At 43.9% G+C, this 17,851-nt stretch overlaps 4 protein-coding genes and 1 long non-coding RNA gene across 8 annotated transcripts; 2 read left to right on the forward strand and 3 right to left on the reverse strand.

Annotated features, from left to right (window-relative positions):
- Nucleotides 1-911: 911 nt before the first annotated feature.
- scd (stearoyl-CoA desaturase (delta-9-desaturase)) lies at nt 912-6,288 on the reverse strand. Its single transcript, XM_040176556.2, has 6 exons — nt 6,107-6,288; nt 5,607-5,855; nt 4,567-4,697; nt 4,241-4,446; nt 3,631-3,863; nt 912-3,045 (listed from the first exon to the last, which is right to left on the reverse strand). The coding sequence occupies exons 1-6, from the start codon at nt 6,234-6,236 to the stop codon at nt 2,846-2,848; spliced, it is 1,149 nt and encodes a 382-aa protein (XP_040032490.1). The 5' UTR covers nt 6,237-6,288; the 3' UTR covers nt 912-2,845.
- Nucleotides 6,289-7,518: 1,230 nt separating this feature from the next.
- dnajb12b (DnaJ heat shock protein family (Hsp40) member B12b) lies at nt 7,519-11,504 on the forward strand. 3 transcript variants are annotated; one of them, XM_040176558.2, is made up of 9 exons: nt 7,577-7,923; nt 8,367-8,544; nt 8,656-8,801; nt 8,929-9,102; nt 9,190-9,260; nt 9,444-9,553; nt 9,989-10,161; nt 10,321-10,456; nt 10,580-11,504. In XM_040176558.2, the coding sequence occupies exons 1-8, from the start codon at nt 7,791-7,793 to the stop codon at nt 10,428-10,430; spliced, it is 1,095 nt and encodes a 364-aa protein (XP_040032492.2). In that variant the 5' UTR covers nt 7,577-7,790; the 3' UTR covers nt 10,431-10,456; nt 10,580-11,504. The 3 variants fall into 3 exon arrangements, with proteins under 3 accessions (XP_077959536.1, XP_040032492.2, XP_040032493.2); XM_040176559.2 differs by having other exon boundaries at nt 7,579-7,923; nt 10,321-10,452; XM_078103410.1 differs by having other exon boundaries at nt 7,519-7,923; nt 9,190-9,553; nt 10,321-10,452.
- Nucleotides 11,505-11,974: 470 nt separating this feature from the next.
- ddit4 (DNA-damage-inducible transcript 4) lies at nt 11,975-13,856 on the reverse strand. The gene is made up of 3 exons (XM_040176566.2): nt 13,689-13,856; nt 13,203-13,438; nt 11,975-13,097 (listed from the first exon to the last, which is right to left on the reverse strand). The coding sequence occupies exons 2-3, from the start codon at nt 13,384-13,386 to the stop codon at nt 12,607-12,609; spliced, it is 675 nt and encodes a 224-aa protein (XP_040032500.1). The 5' UTR covers nt 13,387-13,438; nt 13,689-13,856; the 3' UTR covers nt 11,975-12,606.
- A 165-nt stretch (nt 13,857-14,021) lies between these two features.
- LOC144408011 (uncharacterized) lies at nt 14,022-15,858 on the forward strand. The gene is made up of 2 exons (XR_013467752.1): nt 14,022-15,161; nt 15,264-15,858. It is a non-coding gene; the product is annotated as an uncharacterized LOC144408011 (long non-coding RNA).
- On the reverse strand, nt 15,516-17,691 carry anapc16 (anaphase promoting complex subunit 16). 2 transcript variants are annotated; one of them, XM_040176570.2, is made up of 4 exons: nt 17,488-17,691; nt 17,026-17,171; nt 15,953-16,027; nt 15,516-15,857 (listed from the first exon to the last, which is right to left on the reverse strand). In XM_040176570.2, exons 2-4 carry the CDS (start codon nt 17,165-17,167, stop codon nt 15,748-15,750), a joined length of 327 nt encoding a protein of 108 aa, XP_040032504.1. In that variant the 5' UTR covers nt 17,168-17,171; nt 17,488-17,691; the 3' UTR covers nt 15,516-15,747. The 2 variants fall into 2 exon arrangements, with proteins under 2 accessions (XP_040032504.1, XP_077959540.1); XM_078103414.1 differs by lacking the exon at nt 17,488-17,691 and adding an exon at nt 17,302-17,413.
- Nucleotides 17,692-17,851: the final 160 nt, after the last annotated feature.

Here is a 17,851-nt window from a genome sequence, read left to right on the forward strand (position 1 = left end):
GAGACGGTTTTAAAAAATGACTTAAAACGATCAACTAATTGAGGAATCTACAAACCGTTTCAGGATTAAATAACTGCTCAATAGGTACAACCTACAAACCAAGCACTCATTGACCCCTAAAAGGAATGATGGAATAAGAAGATAACTGGACGGCACACTGGTCCCACATTCCTCACTGCTGTGTGTGAGAATGCGGCATTAAATAGTTTGACTCGCACACTTACGTCAGCAGCCAACTGGAAGTGTTGAATTCTTCACCGCAGAAGATCAAAAGCTGCCCAGAGGACAGCGAATCCTCTGACATGTTCCAGTTGGTTATCGGGGAGACTGCAGATTGCCATCTTCAGACACACAAAAATGCATTGAGAGAAAGAATTCCAGCTATTTAGAAGAAAACATTTAGCAGAACGCGAACACGCTATGTTACTCCAACCTCTGATGCATTAATAATAATCTTTACTATTTAAATATGCTGTAGGAGACTAGAAGCAGCTAACATCCACGGAACAAGTACCTTCTGAACTTCCAAAACTGAAGATATCGTGTAACCATCAAGCCAGAAAAGCAGGTTTCCTCCTCACTAATGTGTGATGGCGTCCAACCCCCGACAGGCTTTTCTTATCAGGATTAAATGCTTCCTGTTGGCTGTTGTTGGGTCGCACTGGGCCTGCAGCAGGAGCAGCTGCATCATCATATGTTTCAGCCAACTAAGCACCACGGCCCACATGTTTGTGAATATATTTATATCCGAATCTGAATTTAAAATAAGGCACTTATCAGTGTGCGTCTGTGTGCGCAGAGAAAGGCTCGATGTGAAATTACAAAAGAAAGTTTAATTTTCAGAGAGGACTTATTTCAGAGAGACACAAGGAATGAAGAACGGGGGGAAAAAGAAGAGCAACAACTCTTAATTGTGTGTATTGAAAATATTGGGAATTTTTATTTCAGAATAGTACAGTTGATATTTGACATTATCTTTCAAACTGACAATCATTAGGAAAATGTTGATTCTGGTGTTGGGGGCAGTAGGAGTTGTTTCAAATGCTGTGATGATGCTCATGATGAACCCTGATGGGCTGACACAAGAATCAGAATCTGGTCTCTTTTTTTTTTGCAGGTTATCTCTGTTGATTGACCGTTTTGCAGCAGGCATTTCTTTGTATTCTTGGAATATGAATTCTTTAATTTAAAGCACTTGGATTTGTCTATTTGATGTTGTCAATTTGTCTAAATTAAATGGGTTTATAGATTAAAAAACAATGTTCCATCTGGTGCTTCAGCCTGTAAACATGGACCATGGTCTGATTTGGCGCGAAGAAGATCAGGAATGGATACAAGTCATAAGGCATTAGGTTGTATCCTGATTCTTATAAAATAAACAGGAAATCAAATTTGGTTTATTTCACTGCCAAATGTTGGGAGTGCAACTAGCTGCTTAGAGCAAGTCAATGAGGGGAAAAAAAAGAAATAAACAAATAAGATAATATAAGCATTCTGCACACCAGAATTCAAGTTGAACATAAGCACTGATGCACCTGAAATTTAGGACTGACAACCAGCTTTAGTAGCATATCAAAGGGGAAACCCTAACTCGTCTCAGAAATCAACACGGCAACAGTTCCAGAAGTGATGCAGCTTCACAGTACGTTACAAAAAATAGACACGACTCTGCCACTGGAGTCACCGATAAAACACCTCACCACAACACCGACTACAGCGTATCGTCATGCATGTGTGCCATGTTTTCTAACAGCAGAACTGTCTCATGACTGGCTGCTGCATCGACCAATGAGATCTCTGCTGCAGATGTTTCTGGACAAAAGAGGGAAATGACTGATGGAGGAAGAGGAAGTGGAAGCAAAGCCACTGATGCCACGACGTTAAAAACAAGCCCTCCACAATGACGTTGGGTTGGCGAAGCAATATCGACTCAAGTGTGCTCTGGGGGACCAGTGCGATGCTTATAAATATGTTGACATCTGGCACGCTGATGGATTCCTTGAAAACCACCCAAAAGTTGATTTTCAAAATTTAAACTGATCTCGCTGTTAAACGGCAGTTTTTAATTTAACAATGAATGCCTCACATATATTTTCTGGGTATTACTCAATCCATTTACTCCGAAGACTAAATACAGTATGTTTTGGGGGTGGGTATATATATATAAATATATATATATATTTGGATACATACTGCAAGACACTGTTGTGAGCGTGGTCCTGTTATGAGAAACAGGAGGTCTGGGTTGCTTCCCTCTTTCGCGTGTGCCATATTTCATGGACGCCCAACAACTTTTTTTTTTTTTTTAACCAAAACATCATTCAAAGTCTCATCTTTTTTTCCCCCCCATATCTGAAAGCGCTCAAAGTGAATTTTCGGTATAAGAACAATAAAAACGTTCTGAAAACAACGACAGTCTCCTATAAGTATTATCAGTTGAAACATTGTTATCGTACTTTCAGAGCTCCACTTCTGATCTATTTTGAGTAATAATTAAGTAATACTTACATAAAATGACCGTCTACATGACTGACACTGCATGAAGAACGCACACCAAAGTGGCAAAAACAGCAGAGAATGACGTTGTCTTTTAAAATGCGTCTACTTCTGGTCTAAGTCTTTGCACGACTCGGCCTGGACAGAAGCCAAAGAGCTTCGCAAAATGGTTTTTTTTTTTCTTTTTATCCACCTTGAACAAATTACTTAATTACAGCTACAAAATGTTGTCAAGGCCCTCACGATGACGGTTATCTTCAGTGGATGAGAAATGTAGAGCTGTCAGAGGACTGTGAAGCTTCATCTTTGATAGTTTTTCCCCCTCCGAGCTGACCACGATCCATCGATCTTAGCCACTTCGGGGGCTTCCGTCCCCGGTGCGCTGTGATCGGGCCGCCACCAGCTCGTGGGACACCCTCTTGGGGTCCGTGGCCAGGCCCAGGAAGCACATGGCGTCGATGAAGCAGGTGGTGAGGTTCAACTTGCAGCCGAACTCGCTCGTCGCGTAGTCAAAGGGGAACGTGTGGTGATAGTTGTGAAATCCCTCGCCTGCAAAGCACAAGAATAAAGAGTGCTGAACAAATCATCAAATCTTTTATTCATAATAACCTGTGGAGCGCGTTAGCGAATCAATAACTGGCACGCGGACTTTCGGCCTCAGTGAGGGTCGAAGCGGTCGATTTGGTTGTAATGGCCACATTTAGAAATCCAGGATCATGTGACACGCCCACCGGTCCTTTGTCTTTAGAAAAGAAACAAATGTAAGATGAACTACTGGTCCATAAAGTTATATATATATATATATATATATATATATATATATATATATATATATATTATATTTGGGGGTCGAGGTGAATTGATTGTAAATAACATTCATCTTTAAGATACATTTAAAAAGTCAGCGTTTAAATAAAATGGCCATTTGCTTTGTAACTATTTAACTGTATTCGTTTTCCTCGAACTGGTCTTCTGCGTAACCTTTTGACCCACTGTGCCGATATAGGCCACGGGTGCAAAGTTCAAATAACTCAAAAGTGAAAAGGTTTCCCTCGTCGCGAGCTTGAAATTCCTCCCTTTAATAATTTATCTGCCGCATCAGCGAGAGAACACGCACTCGACCGCGTCACTCACCTATCGCGCTGAATGTGACAAACTTGTTCTCCCTGGGGTTGATGCTCTTGTCATAGGGCCGGTTTCCCCACATGTGAGCCGCGCTGTTGACCAGCCAGGTGGCGTTCAGCACCAGCGTGTACCTCAACACGGACGGGATGAAGTACGCCACCCACAGGGACTCCCCCCACAGGTACCAGGGGACGGACATGGGGACGAAGAAGCACATGAGCAGCACCGACAGCTTGTAGTGCCTGCGGGAGGGGGGGGGGGGGGGGGGGCAGAGAGGACGGAGCTTTTTTTACTCCGCACAACTTAAAAAACACACCAACGCGCTTCTTGTCGGTCAGAGGGATTTCTCTTCGATATTAAAGGGTTTTCATTGAAATAAACCGCGGGGACCAATCCCAACACGCAGAAAGAACATGTTCGTAATTGCCGGCCTTGTTAAACCAGAATGACTGCAGACACAGAGAGTGACCCAGTTGAATTTGTCTTTCTTCACGCTGCTCTATGTGTAATTAACTTATTGGGAGATTAGAAATAAGGAAAAACCTCTGGGGGTGTTTACTTTTTTCTTCGGGTTAAATGCTACAAGTGTAAAATCAATCATTGACTTGAAGCCACTTACTTCCTTTGAAACATTACAACTTTGTCAGACGTCAGGTCATTGAGCTCCAGCTTTTTCCCCTTCTCGATGACATCGGGGTGTTTGCGCACCATCAGCCAGCCGATGTGAGCGAAGAAGAAGCCCCGGACGGCGTTGTGCGGGTCGGCATCAGTCTCCGAATATTTATGGTGAACCCTGTGGTCTCGAGCCCACTCATAGATATCGTTCTGTGGGTCCCAGTAAAGACAGACATTACACACACACTGCGGACACAACGTGGTCGCTGCGCCGTAATGAAAGCGGCTATTATGCGAGCTGGGACGGTGTGTGTGTGTGTGTGTGTGTACCTGAAATGACATGGAGTTGGCTAAACCAAGAAAGATCTTCAGAGGTAATGAGGCCTTGTAGGATCTGTGACTCCACAGGCGATGAGCTCCAGCAGTAACTCCTAAAGCGCTGATCAGGAAACAAAATACGGCTGTGGGGAGAAAAGGCATAAACAAATTAGCACTGGCAGGAACTGAAACGCTGCAAGAGTCAACCCGCTTTCTGTACACTTGTACCGACAGTGTTAAGTCTATCAATGTAACAAGTGACAGAGTGCTAGTGAGTCATCCATGTTACATTATTAAAAGTGCTTAACTCAAGGGGGGAAATCAACCTGCTAAGCAGTAAACTAGTGATTCAAAAAGATGAAATTATGAACGTATTACTGCAACTTTTCACCTCATTACAAGGCCTTTCTTTTTATCGAAGGTCCGTGCAGGCTGAAGATCACCCAAAGGAGCCTTTGAGTCGAGCGGTTCGTAGCGGCCTCCATTTCTCACGAGAGTTTAAATGAACATGACAAGTCACATGAAACTGGGATAGTCATTTGGTGATGCAATTACGTCATGTCGGGCGCTGACGCTTGATGGTCACATGCATGCTGTTCAGAAGTGCAGCCTTGTGTGGGTTTTACGTTCCCAACAATCAAATAGTCCAGTGAATTCTAACAAACAATGCAAGTCATTAAAGGCCGAATGGAGCTTGTGTAATCGCTCCATGTCCTCCCGTACTGTTACTGAACTCGCGTTATAGTGGGTCTCTGCTGTTTGAGGAGTGCGTGCGTCATTTCAGCACAAAAACGCACACATTTCGCAGCTTTTAGATGCTTGCCGTGACATGAAACCTCTGGTGGTTATATGTCCTGATCTATAATCCCACCGCATGCAGAATACTGGGAGGAGGGTGCAACCGTTCGATCTGCAGCCGCGGTGACATAACAGCTGTAATTTCGGTAGAATACAGTGCTGCGCCAACGGGGGGGGGGGGGGGGGGTATATGATGCAAAAATAAACACAGGTCTTTCGCATAAAACACCGTAACAGGTTGGGGTTTTACTCACACCACAGCAAGGTCAAAGGAGACGCCGAGGGAATGAGGCACACGCCGTAAGCGGCACCTAAATGCAACACGGTCATGGAAACGACATTTCTCCACACGATGGTCCTCGGAGGTTTGGGCCCTTCCTTTTCCTTGTAAGAGTGGTCGAACACGTCTTCTATGGGCGCTTCTGGAACATTTCCGTTGCTTGACACGCGCTGCTTCATGTCCGACGCCTCCGTCATCGTGGCTGCGGTTTGGTGGCGATGCTCTGTGCGGAAGCAACAAAAAAAACAGCATTAACGAGATAAATCGGTCATTCCCGTGTTTTAGTGGTAAAGATGCGGGGGGTATTATTTCATTTGCGGTGGCTAAACCGGTTGCGACGGAAAAGCAGAGGAGGGTAAATGTAACGATGATGCTGATATAACGTTACCGCCGGTATGGCTGCGACGTTTTTCTGCGTTGCGTAACGCACACATAAAACCCGTAGCGTGACTTAGCGGAAGATAAATTACTCACCAAAGAGATGCAGAGGAATAGGATAGATGTCCGGGATGTTAAACGGAGAGGAATGGGGGGGTGAAAGCAGAAATGTAGCCTGGAAAGAGACCGGGGAAAGAGAGAGTGGTCGCTGGCTGAGCAAACGCATCAATAAGGGCAGTACGAGGCGTGGCCGACCAATCAGCGCTCAGATACCGCCTCAAACTCGCACTCTGATTGGCTGCCTGGTTATCTGCTGTTCACCTTTTATTCATTCTATTGCCAGATGTAGCGCCTCTGCAAAGCCACCGCTACTGTCTAGACACATAGGGGGGAATTGATTCATAAAGGGGTCACAAATGTGTAATGGACGATATCGTGCAATGTGATTTCCTTTTATTTCATCTATTTCCCCCATTTGAGCGATGCGGCTTTCAATCAATACTCCGAAAGCTACTGCAATCACGTATATACTTGTTCATGCATCTCATTAATAGCGTGCTAATACGAGCAATCGTATTAAGAGGTTTATAATACATTGAGCAATTGTGGAAAAAAAGGAAAACGAATCAAATAGAGCTCTATCGAACTATTGGGAATGATGCAGTAGTATATACAATAACCAAAATAATAATCGAAGTGTATAATTGTTTGTCGAGGGTTTCAAACAACGTTACACTGCAAATCAGGGAGCGCTGTCACAATTGTTGCATTGCAGCCAGTTCAGATTTTATCCTTCAAAAGCTGATCCCAGAAGATAACTTACAGTTCACGCCCTGTTGCCCCTCGGAAGTCTACTGACAATATGTGCTGAGGTTTTTCCTCGGTGACTTTAACGCATATCGGATGTTGTAGTACAGATATGTTCACTTTAACCGTTGCATCTCACACATCTGCCAAGAACCGACAGGATAATAAATATTGAAAAACATATTTCTTCCCGATTGCCCAGAGTCGACCAAGTTTTCCACTGGTCCCTAAACGCAGCATGCATTTGTGGCTGTGTGCTGAGCTGCAGACCGTGACAACTATCTCCACCATACGGCTCCAGTCTCCACTCGTAAATGCAACGTGATCCGTGCGTATCAAGCAATCCATGCACACACATTTAATAATCTAAAATAATAATAATAATTATCCACCGATTATTTTTCGGACAATGAAAAATCAATCACGGTCAACTCTTTGAATGTGAACATTATCAGACCCAATCACAAAAAAGTGTAGGATATTTATTGAGGTTTTAATGTGGGTTTTTCCATGTGTTCAATTCATTGTTAAAATAACTTGCTATTTGTTTGAAGTTGCTCATTTGTGAATCCGCAATAATTGTCACACTTGTACATGTTATATTTACAGTTGTAATGAGGTACAATCAGACGTGTGACAATTTCGACATTCATATGAAGTTAGTAGACAATTGTATTTTAAAAGATGTTAATTAAAAAAGGATGACAGATACATTCATTTTAAAATGTAGAGAGAGGCGTTGTGTCTCCATCTAGTGGGCTGAGAGCCAACCCGTTCACGCCATGCAAACCTCTCTCTTTACATCCAAGGCGCAGGCGGGAGCAACGTATTTTCAGCGTCTGCTTTCTTCAAAAAACAAAAGCAAAAAAGAACCCTGAATGACCGACGGGCAGTTCTTGTTGCAGCATCCTTGTGACGTCATCAGCAGGCGCCTGTATTTACTTCTGGTCCAGTTAGCTCAGCCCGCTTTGCGATGGAGGTAAACAGGGACGAAGCGGAGCGCTGCATCGACATCGCGACCGCGGCGCTGACGGACGACCAGCCGGAGAAGGCGCGGAGGTTCCTGGAGAAGGCGCAGAGACTCTTCCCGACGGACAAAGCGAAGGGTGAGCTAAAATGGCCGAGCCGAAGGAAGGGGGACTTCGGCCCGGGGAGGTCCGCAGCATCATCACCACCTGCAGCATCACCTGCATCCCGGATGAGTTATGCGGCGCGTGTAACCAGGGGCCTGTGGTAGCTAACACATCTAGCCGCCACAATTTCAATACAAATCAAACTCCAGCCACGAATTGCTTTAATTTGCTTTTCCGTTAGATGGTTGAGCTCGCCGGCTACAGGGCAAGAGTAGCCGAGGAGCACAAAGACTCCTACATCCCAGATAACCAGTTTCTTATTTGTCGTATTGAAGTTCCAACAATAATATCCCTTTAACAACCCCATCCATCTGACCCCAAGCCTTTATTTTTACGAGACAATCACATTGATATTTTTAATATCTGTAAGAAGAAGGTCTTGTTAAACGCATGCATCGTTTTTGTATTGCTTCTAGTACTCCTGGAGCTAATAGCAAAGAATGGATTTACACCGAGACAGGGCAGCCACTCCGACTTCAGTGGGGCATCCGGATCTCGACATCGGCAGGGCAACGGCGAGGACGCCAGACCTGAGGAAAAGTCTCCGGACTCCTCTAAATCCTACACGGCAGAACAGCTCGATGCGGTGAGGAGGTAAGGCTGATAATAATGGAAAGACTCAGTGGGTTTTACACCAGCCACGTTTGGCCCATTTTTTGCCTTTAATCAACACTTGATATTGAGAACCATTTGTTCTCCACGCAGAATAAAACAATGTAAAGACTTCTATGAAATACTCGGGGTCCAGGCCAACGCCTCTGAGGATGAACTGAAAAGATCCTACAGAAAACTCGCCTTGAAGTTCCATCCAGACAAGAACCACGCTCCTGGTGCCACAGAGGCGTTTAAAGGTGACCAGCATGAACGTTCGTTCACTGACCTTCGGCTATACTTATTGCTACAGAAGGTGGAAGTCGGTCGGCCCTTCTTTATAATGATCAAACATAATTTGACTTGTTTATTTTCCACGACCAACAGCCATTGGGAATGCGTATGCTCTTCTGAGTAACGCTAACAAGAGACAACAGTACGATCAATGTGGCGACGAGAAGCGGCACCCTTCAAGTAGCAGCCCAGACGATGGAAACTTTGAGCCAGATATTTCACCCGAAGACCTCTTTAACATGTTCTTTGGAGGAGGCTACCCGGCAAGTAAGTGCCGCCTCTTTGTTTTTGTTTTTAATTGTCATACTTGTTGTGATCTGTCTATTAAGTGCTACATGTGCTACGTTGATCTAGGTAGTGCTAATGTGTACACTAACGGGCGGATGCGTTTCCAAAGGCCAGAGAGAAGAGAGCGGCAGCGGGAAGTGAGTTGGATGCTGTTGCTTGAGCTCCTTACAACTTTAAAAGACAATGTAAAGTTCTTGTTTAAACAGCAGGGGGAGATGTTGAGGTATTTGTCTTCTCAGTTATATTATAGTGCCTTTTTCAGAGATTGGAATTTATTCAGCTGTGGTTGTGGTTTTGATACTGAAACGTTTTCTTTGCAGGGAGGCTTCGCTCTCTTCGTGCAGGTCATGCCCATCCTCATCCTTGTTATTGTGTCGGCCCTCAGTCAGATCATGGTCAATAGCCCTCCGTACAGCCTCAGCTTCAGGCCGTGAGTTTGATCCCCCGCTCTCAACAACCTGCCCAAGAGGGATTATAAATTTCTTGCCAATTTTGTATATGCAGATGGTGGTGTCCATATTTGAAATAGCACTGATTTTATAGAATATATCAAAAGCAATATTTACCTTCATAGTGCTTTTATTTGCATCCATCATAATGACTTTCTTGTTTGATTTTGAAAAAACATGTTTATGCCGCCTCAATTAATTCCAACTAATCACAGACCTCGTGAGTGTTTTCGAGGATTTCTCGCCCCGTTTGCCTGCCCTCCCTCCATTTTGCTTGCTTTCTTTGTGTCTCAGATCCACTTCTGTGAGCGCTTATCAGCCAATGAGTCATGTTAACAGAGACAGAGAGCACCAGATCTGTCAGCTGTCATCGGTCATTGCATCTCTCTCCCAAACTTTGTCCAATCGTCATGCAGGTCAGCAGGTTACACACAGAAGCGGCTGACTGAGAACCTGAAGTTGCCGTATTATGTGGGGGAGCAGTTCTTCAGAGAGTTCACTGGGCTGAACTTGAAGAACTTGGAGCGGACGGTGGAGGACGATTATGTTTCCAACCTTCGCAACAATTGCTGGAAGGAGAAACAACAGAGTAGGTTTCCCGAGAACAGAAATAGTGCTAATGTATCTATGCCATGAATATTGATTGTTGTTTTGCCAATTCTGGGAAAATAATTAAAGACATATTCTGTTGGGGGGGGGGGGTTTCTCCTCCTATATATCTCTCATTAATTGTTTCTATTTCCGGCAGAGGAGGGCATGCTTTACAGAGCACGCTATTTGGGAGACAACGATTTGTACCAAAGAGCGCAGAGGGCTCGCACACCGAGCTGTGCCAAACTGTCCGAGATCACAGCCTGAACGCACGGTTAATGCTGCTTTAGTGAGTAAGAGCAACTTTTTATTTTTATTTCTAAACACATTTTATTCTGAATGATTCTTCTGCGTGATTTGTTTCATCTAAGTATTAACGTTTCTTTGATTTCTTTTCTTCCCCTTCTTGCCTCCAGGTCTCCAGAATCAACACAAACTTGGCTGTAAATAAATGCTTTTAACAATCTGGAGACCGAAGATGACTCAACAAAGCGGCACCGACCAACCAGCACCAAATGAACCAATGTGAAGACAAACTGGCCATTTCTTTGGGATTCTAGTATGTGATTTAATGAAATATATATAACGTTTTGAAACAGGTGGAAAACACTTTAAATAGCTTGTCCCTCTGACAACAAGGGGGTTCGGAAAAAAAAAACAAAGCCCCAGTTTTAAATGGGAACCATGGAGCTGGTACAAGTCACTTTATGAGAATGCCGTTTGAAAGAGGAACATTGTGAGGTTAGACATAGTCGTACAGACGTTATTTATGTAGCAGTTTTATTAGATGCCATAGTGAGCGCTTCCTCTTTTATTTTGCACTGTTAAATCAGCATAAGTGAGGAGATGGAGGAGCGTTCGCTGACTTGACTTTAAATGAACATTTTAAAACTATGCAGGTGCAACAGAGTTGGAAATGATGTACATAACCTTTTTAATGTGAAACCTCCGATGAATACACACTCGTGTTTAGGGTTTTCAACACCTGAGATTTGTCTTTTTCGTCCATGTGTACGAGTGAAATAACAAATTAAGAAATGTCCCTTTGCACTTTGCCTCTTTTGATTGTGTTAAGGATAGAATAATGTGCCGTGACTTGATGGCACCTCCCAATAAAAGCCGAGGGAGAGATAGAGTGAGTGTGCCTACCCACAAAGTGGGACTCTTAACAGGTTCCAGTTTTAAACTCACCATCTGCAATTCTTGTCGCACCTTTTTATGTTCGTAGTATGCCATCTATGTTTTATGTTATTTATTTATAAAACGATTACTTCTCCTTGCTCACCCTTTTTTCCACCATGTTTTTATTCCCGGACGAAAATAAACACGGATGCTCAAAAACGTGTGGTACGTGACTTGTCGCTCGGAGCATAAAACGTGAGCCGCTCAGTCAGCAGCACATCCAGCACGTGGAGCCTGCCGGTCGGCTGGCTGGGGCCGGGAAGAGGAGACATGGCTTTGTGCACGCTCACATTTTGGAGGGGTGGGGGGGGGGTGCAGCATGTGCCAAAAGGGAACCGCAGCGTAACATTCTCTCACCGCTGATGCACTCGGCCGGTTTAAGGCAGTTAAAGTTGAACCTCCACTTGGCAGCACTGTAACTTTCTTTATTCAGTTTTGCAACTTTGTAATAGCTGTCAAAAATATGGCCAAACATTTTTGGCTGATCCATCTGTAGGTATGTTAGTATCTAGCATAGTTTGTCATGTATGTAGCTTTACATTTAGCAGGCTCAAACACACTTTTACAAACTATTTAATTGGTGACTTTAATCTGACAAGTTTTAAGAAATAAGACAACAGATGAAAGAATTGTTAAAAAAAATAATTTATTCGCAGTTACGGATGTACAAAAAACAGTGCAATGTTATGAGTATTTGAATGTCAAATAAATAAAGTTTAAAGCAGGAAAGGTCTACACAGATACAAGATCCACTTACATTTGAAATCTTAGCCGTAGCTTGCACACAAACTGCATAATGCAAGCACTGGTAAGCCTTTGCTCTTTAAATCCAAGCCGTCGCTGGGGTCCCTAACAACTCGCCTGGTGTACAATTCATCACTTGTCACTTACATTACAATTAATTGCCATGTATAAAAAGAACAAAAAAACACAATGGTCTTCAATGACTATAATCATATAGCTAGCTGCCGTTGAGTATTTCAATAAAAAAAACTGAGGTAAGCGCTTTGATACTTGCGAAATGCCTATTTACGACTGATACCATGGTAGTTGCACGTTGTAATTTTGAAACGGGACGCCTGCTCCGGACCATAAACTCCCTTACAGTGGGAACGATGAGCTACACAACGACAATGCCCCTCCTTACACTTCAGAAGGCATCATATACATGTAGTTATAGTAGTAAGGCCCTTTCTGTGCGCTTAACTCTGCGTTCTGAAAACAACGCAGGCCGTCGAATGCCGACCGTCACGCACGTCTCTCAACATTCCTCAATGTGCAGTTCTTCGGAACAATACAGCTTCTTCTTAATCACTCGGAAACCCGTGCTGAGTTTAATCGCTTGTCTCACTGCCGGGGTGGATGGAGACTTTGTGCTAAAAAGTCCTTGGATCTTGGGCCAGAGGCCACCAGACTCCAACCTCAACACCAGAGTCAGCTGAAAGGTGGGCACGAGGTCGGGGTCCACGGAGAGCTGCGCCATGCTCTCGCAGACGACCCCTTGCTCCACGCAAAGGTCAATGAGAGCCCCCCGCAGGCCGCAGGGCTCGCTGGCCGCCAGGTGAAGGAGCTCCTGTCCGATGTGCTCCAGAAGTTTCTCGGGGATGAGCAGCTTGGTGCATCGTAAGTTGTCTTTGGCGTCTCTCAGGCTTCCTGAAATGAGGTCCACGACTTCTTTCAGGATGGTCTCCTCCATCGGATCATTGAACACGTCGTCATTCCAGTGAGACAGGTCGCCGGAGACATCTGACCCTGTTGTCAAAGGTGAGATGGGTTAGCATCGGAGCAGTGACAGAAGAAAAAAAGAGAGGGGGGGGATTTTCCAGGAGTTTAAGAAACATTCGCAGCGTTCTGTACCTGAGTCGGAGAGATCACTCCTGCTGCCGTCGTTGGAACCGGACTCAATGCTGCTGCTGTTGGCAGATGTGCTGAAATCGGCCATCCTCTGGACCAGTTTGCCCCAGGACAGCCTCCTTACACCGCTGTCCACCGGAGAAGGGGGTGAGCTGCCGATATCGGTGCGGGCAGAGAGAGCAGGCATGGCTGTGTCCTCTTTGCAGTGTTAAGACAGGGTCAGCTGATTCAGTGGTTGGCTGTTGGATGAGGAGACAAAAAGAAGAAGAAGAAAAAAGGTAAGCGCTCAAATTCGAGATAAAAGACAGTAGTTAAAAGTTAAACATAACTGATGGATAATTAAAAAGATATTTTAAGAAAACGTTATGGAATTTATGAACAGTACAAGTTTACAGAAATGAACAGCTTTGTTAAAAGGCAGCGGACAGGCTGTTCAAATTAGATACCACGCAAGAAAAAATCCACAATTTGTGACATAATAGTACTTACAGTTTAAATGACAACGGTGCAGATCAGGTCCGTTGTCGGTGTATAAGTTGGTTATTTGACGGGTTATTGTCTGCAAAAACAACCATCTGTTCTCTCTCTCGCTTACGCTCCTTCATCCACAGACAGCTGCCGAGCTCTGCGGTTTATCCTGCAACAATGTTTTTATATGGGCGCGTTAGACCACGCCCACTGGCATCCAGCCAGCCAATCATAAAGAGGAGGCACGGCACCGGAGCTGTAGCTTGCCTGGTAACATGCCAGCAGAGAGGACAAACAGGGGGGGGAGGAGGAGGAGGAGGAGGGGGGCCTGGGTGATGAATAGCAGACTCCAGTGCTGTTGAAACATACAAAGACTTGCCTGGACTTGCAAGGATCCTATAGCATTTCTTTGTTTGATATCCTTCATAAGCAGTAATACATGGGTTTGCTTTATGTGTATCCAGTGCGTGGACGGATTTGAAAAAATTCCATGCAGGAAAAGCTCAACTGGTTGAGTGTTGCAGTGCACATTACGTCACCTGTTTTGCCAAAAGCATTACATCATCATTTTCATCTGCCTGACAAAGGTGAAAAACAACACAGAATCGGCTGCACAACACAACGCTGGGAACCTGCGAAAATAGCTAATAATTGTTTTCTATTCAAAGATGTGCATCTTCTCTACATTTGCCCTAAAACAGAATACCAATGAAAACTGCAATACAAATGCACCAGAAAGATAGCTCACGCAGTATAGCGTTACGGTCACAAAGTACGCTCTGTGTATCTAATCAAAGGGCTTTAAATAAACAGCACTGCGTGGAAAACAAGTTCATATGCTAGTATAGCACACATGAAGGAAAGAACTTAGTGTGGATCAGAAACTGCTGCGTTTCTTTGCTACTGTACATAATAAACTGATTGTTTCCTCAAGAAAAAAACATTTTTTTGGATGGCTGCCAGATAAAGGCCGCGCTGCTCCGCGTTGAGTGGGACGGCCTGTACTTTCAGCCAACGAGGAACTGAAAGATGTAAACACATGTAGGTACAAAATGTTCTGAGGGGGGACGCTTGTAGGCGTCATCGCCGGTTCCCTTTTCACGATTTGAGTGGCTTCGGCAGTTCATGCAAAGCCACAACACTTTGAACAACTGCGGGTAAATAAGTCGGTTGACGTTTCGAGTATGATAGCAAAAAACAAACTTCTGACCTCGTAAAAAAAAGGAAATCTAAACTGCGGCTTGAGGCGTGTCTTGTTATGTCCAGGACCGGCCTTAAGACGCTCACACCCTGAACAGTACGTTATGTTCGCTCCCTCCCTCCACTTGTTTGAAAACATCCATTCACTGGGCAAAACGCCAAGACCAGCGCCTTTCCTCGCCGTCAACACAGCACAGGCGTGACGCGACCACGAGGGTCAGGCTGTGGTTCAGCTGAATAAATGAAAAGGTGCACATTGCTCAACTGAAAACCAACAATGGCGCAAAGCTTTAGGTGAATATTAACATGTTAGAACTCGAGGGAATTGGTTTGGCAACGGCAGGGAAACGTCCAAGTATGACTTTATTCTACAAGCTCCCTTTGTTTTTCTCCTAGTGCGGATGGAGCGAGCGGCGATGAGGAGAAACAGAGCAGGCACCACGACTCCAGATTTACGACTTTTGCAATTGCAGCCGCGTGAAAACAACATCGCTCACTTTAAGGGACGTTACTAAAGATATTTTCTCTCTAATCACTGAGGCTAAGCGCGGATTGAACTTACCTAAAAATACCTTTATTAGCCTCCGCCGAGTGAGAAATCTATTACAACATTTCAGATTGTTCAGTTATTAACACATAACAAGGAGATTGTTGTTGACAGTGGTTTATTATAGAATGCAAAGTCAAATAGTTTAAAAAAAAGAAAGAAAAGAAAACCACACTCGTACAATACTCAAAGTGGTCAAATAACACTTTCACAAAATATTTCACACATGATATATAATGAAACAATAATAAAAATATAGAATTTATTAACTGAAATAAACCATCTCTAATGACTTGGCTGATGTGTTGACCAAAGGCATCTGGGTCACTCTATTTAAGAAGGTGTAAATCCCAGGAGCTGTTCTATTGGTTTGTAACGCCACTCATCTGCTTCCAGCTCCTCCACCAAACTCGCCAGTTTCTCCATTCGAGAAACTTGTTGATCTGGAAGAACGCACAACGCGAACTTAATTAGGCAAACCAGGTATTCATGGGTCGACCAAAACAAACACAATTTGCATGTACGGTTATTGACTCACCGTGTTTGACCTGTTTGAGCGTGGAGGCGACCTGGTAGCTGAACACAGACTCGCATAAAAATCTGTCGGAACCATCTAAGAAGAAACAAAAAAGAAGTTACATACTGGAAAAGACATAATTCAAGCCGTTGTGTCAACACGGATACTCGCTCACTAGTTTCTCTAAATAAAACTACAATGCTACCACAGAAAGAGAAGTGCAGGTTGGAATTGAGGGAATTTTGACTCTTGTTTTGAAGAGTTTCGAAATAAACAAAGAGGAAGACATCAAAGTGTTTCCCAGTAAAGATGTAATAAGCAATGGTTCCTACTTATCAGCATCCAAATTTTTCAAATTAAAAACAAATTACGTATCAAACAATTGAAAACCTGAATAGTCAAATAGTTTTTATTTGGGTCCAGCCCAAACAAATTTGGTGTTCGGATCAATGGTTTGGATCTTTGTGACCTGAATAAACACCACGCTGGCCATAGGTGAAGAATTCCAATGCTCCTTGCAGACAGTGTGACACAAATGTCTACTAGGGCAAAGTGATGAGGCTTTCAAACTAACATGGATGTACACTGCAACTTGACCGGTATCGAAGGCAGAAAACTGAAAGGCAGTAATTCAAGTTAGCACTGCCTGTACTTTTATACAAAAGCCAAAACAGACATATTAATTTGTGCATTTTGAGCTACAGACAGGTTGCCTTTTAATCCAATTCACACATGTATTATTTGGCTTTTGGTAAAGGAGGACATCACATGGTATCAAAGACTGAAAGAATTTAGTCGAGATTTTCACTGTGTTTTTTGGAGTTGTATCTTCGGAATTCAGTAAAAAGAAAAGTTGACTTTTGCAATCTGACTTTAATATAAACTCAGGTTGGCGCCACTCATCCTTTTAAATATGAGACTTTCTGAAAATGTCCTGATTTTTCACAGCTTGGTCAAACTTGCCTCACACGATTCGGCCCGGTGGCGTCTCAATGTTAGATGACCTATAACCAAAGCTAGATGATTTCCTCAACCCGGGCCTTGTTGTGGAGGAGAGAGAAAGACGCTGGATGCCTTTGTCGGTTTCGTCTTACCTTCCATCATTTCACCTGCACCTTTGGGATACGTGTACAGGACCTTTCTTGGGGGGATGAGCTCTGATGCACTGAATCCAGAGCCAGTTACCGAGCTGCCACTAACACCTCCCGCAGAGGAAGACGAAGTAGACGCTGCCATTGAACTTAAAGAGAAAAAAAATAACAGACACAAAATAAAACACGTTGTACTGTTGTCACCACCGCTTTTAACGTGTTCAACACAGGTGTGGTAGGCTCGCTTTCAGGTTTAGATGTCACCGTTTATGCCCCCACCATAGCAAGACTAACGTTGGAGTTATTAGGTTTGCTTTCCATGCTTTAACTGTAACGTTGCAACCGGATAGCGAGTTGTTGACTGCGACGGTAATGCTAAGTGGCTAGCAAGAAAGCTAAGGTCCCGCTAGCGGCGATATAAACGACGGTCTTTCACCTCTTATTACAAATATGACAACAAATTACCTGTTTTAAACAGGATACCGTTGACTTCCCGTCGATGTCCGAAGTAAAACTATAACAACTTTGAATCCGTACAGTTGGTTATGTTGTTACATTTTCTTTTGCCAGTGGTTTACGACAAAGACTGCGTTTTACGTTTAAAGCGATGGCCTTCTTGCCTCACGGTTAAAAACCATGCGGATGGCTCGTCTCATAGACCATCCAGGCACTGGTCGTTTGTAGATCTACTGAATGTTAAACGAGGCATCTAGCTGTCGTAAAGCCCGGAAACCGAGACGTGAACTTCAACTAACTAGCTAGCAACTAACGAGCAAGTGTTTGAAATACTAACGTTAGGTTAGGTAAGTTAATTGGTTTTTCGTGTAAC

The sequence above is a fragment of the Gasterosteus aculeatus genome, chromosome 5 (assembly GCF_964276395.1).
Source record: "Gasterosteus aculeatus chromosome 5, fGasAcu3.hap1.1, whole genome shotgun sequence".
Lineage (NCBI taxonomy): Eukaryota > Metazoa > Chordata > Actinopteri > Perciformes > Gasterosteidae > Gasterosteus > Gasterosteus aculeatus.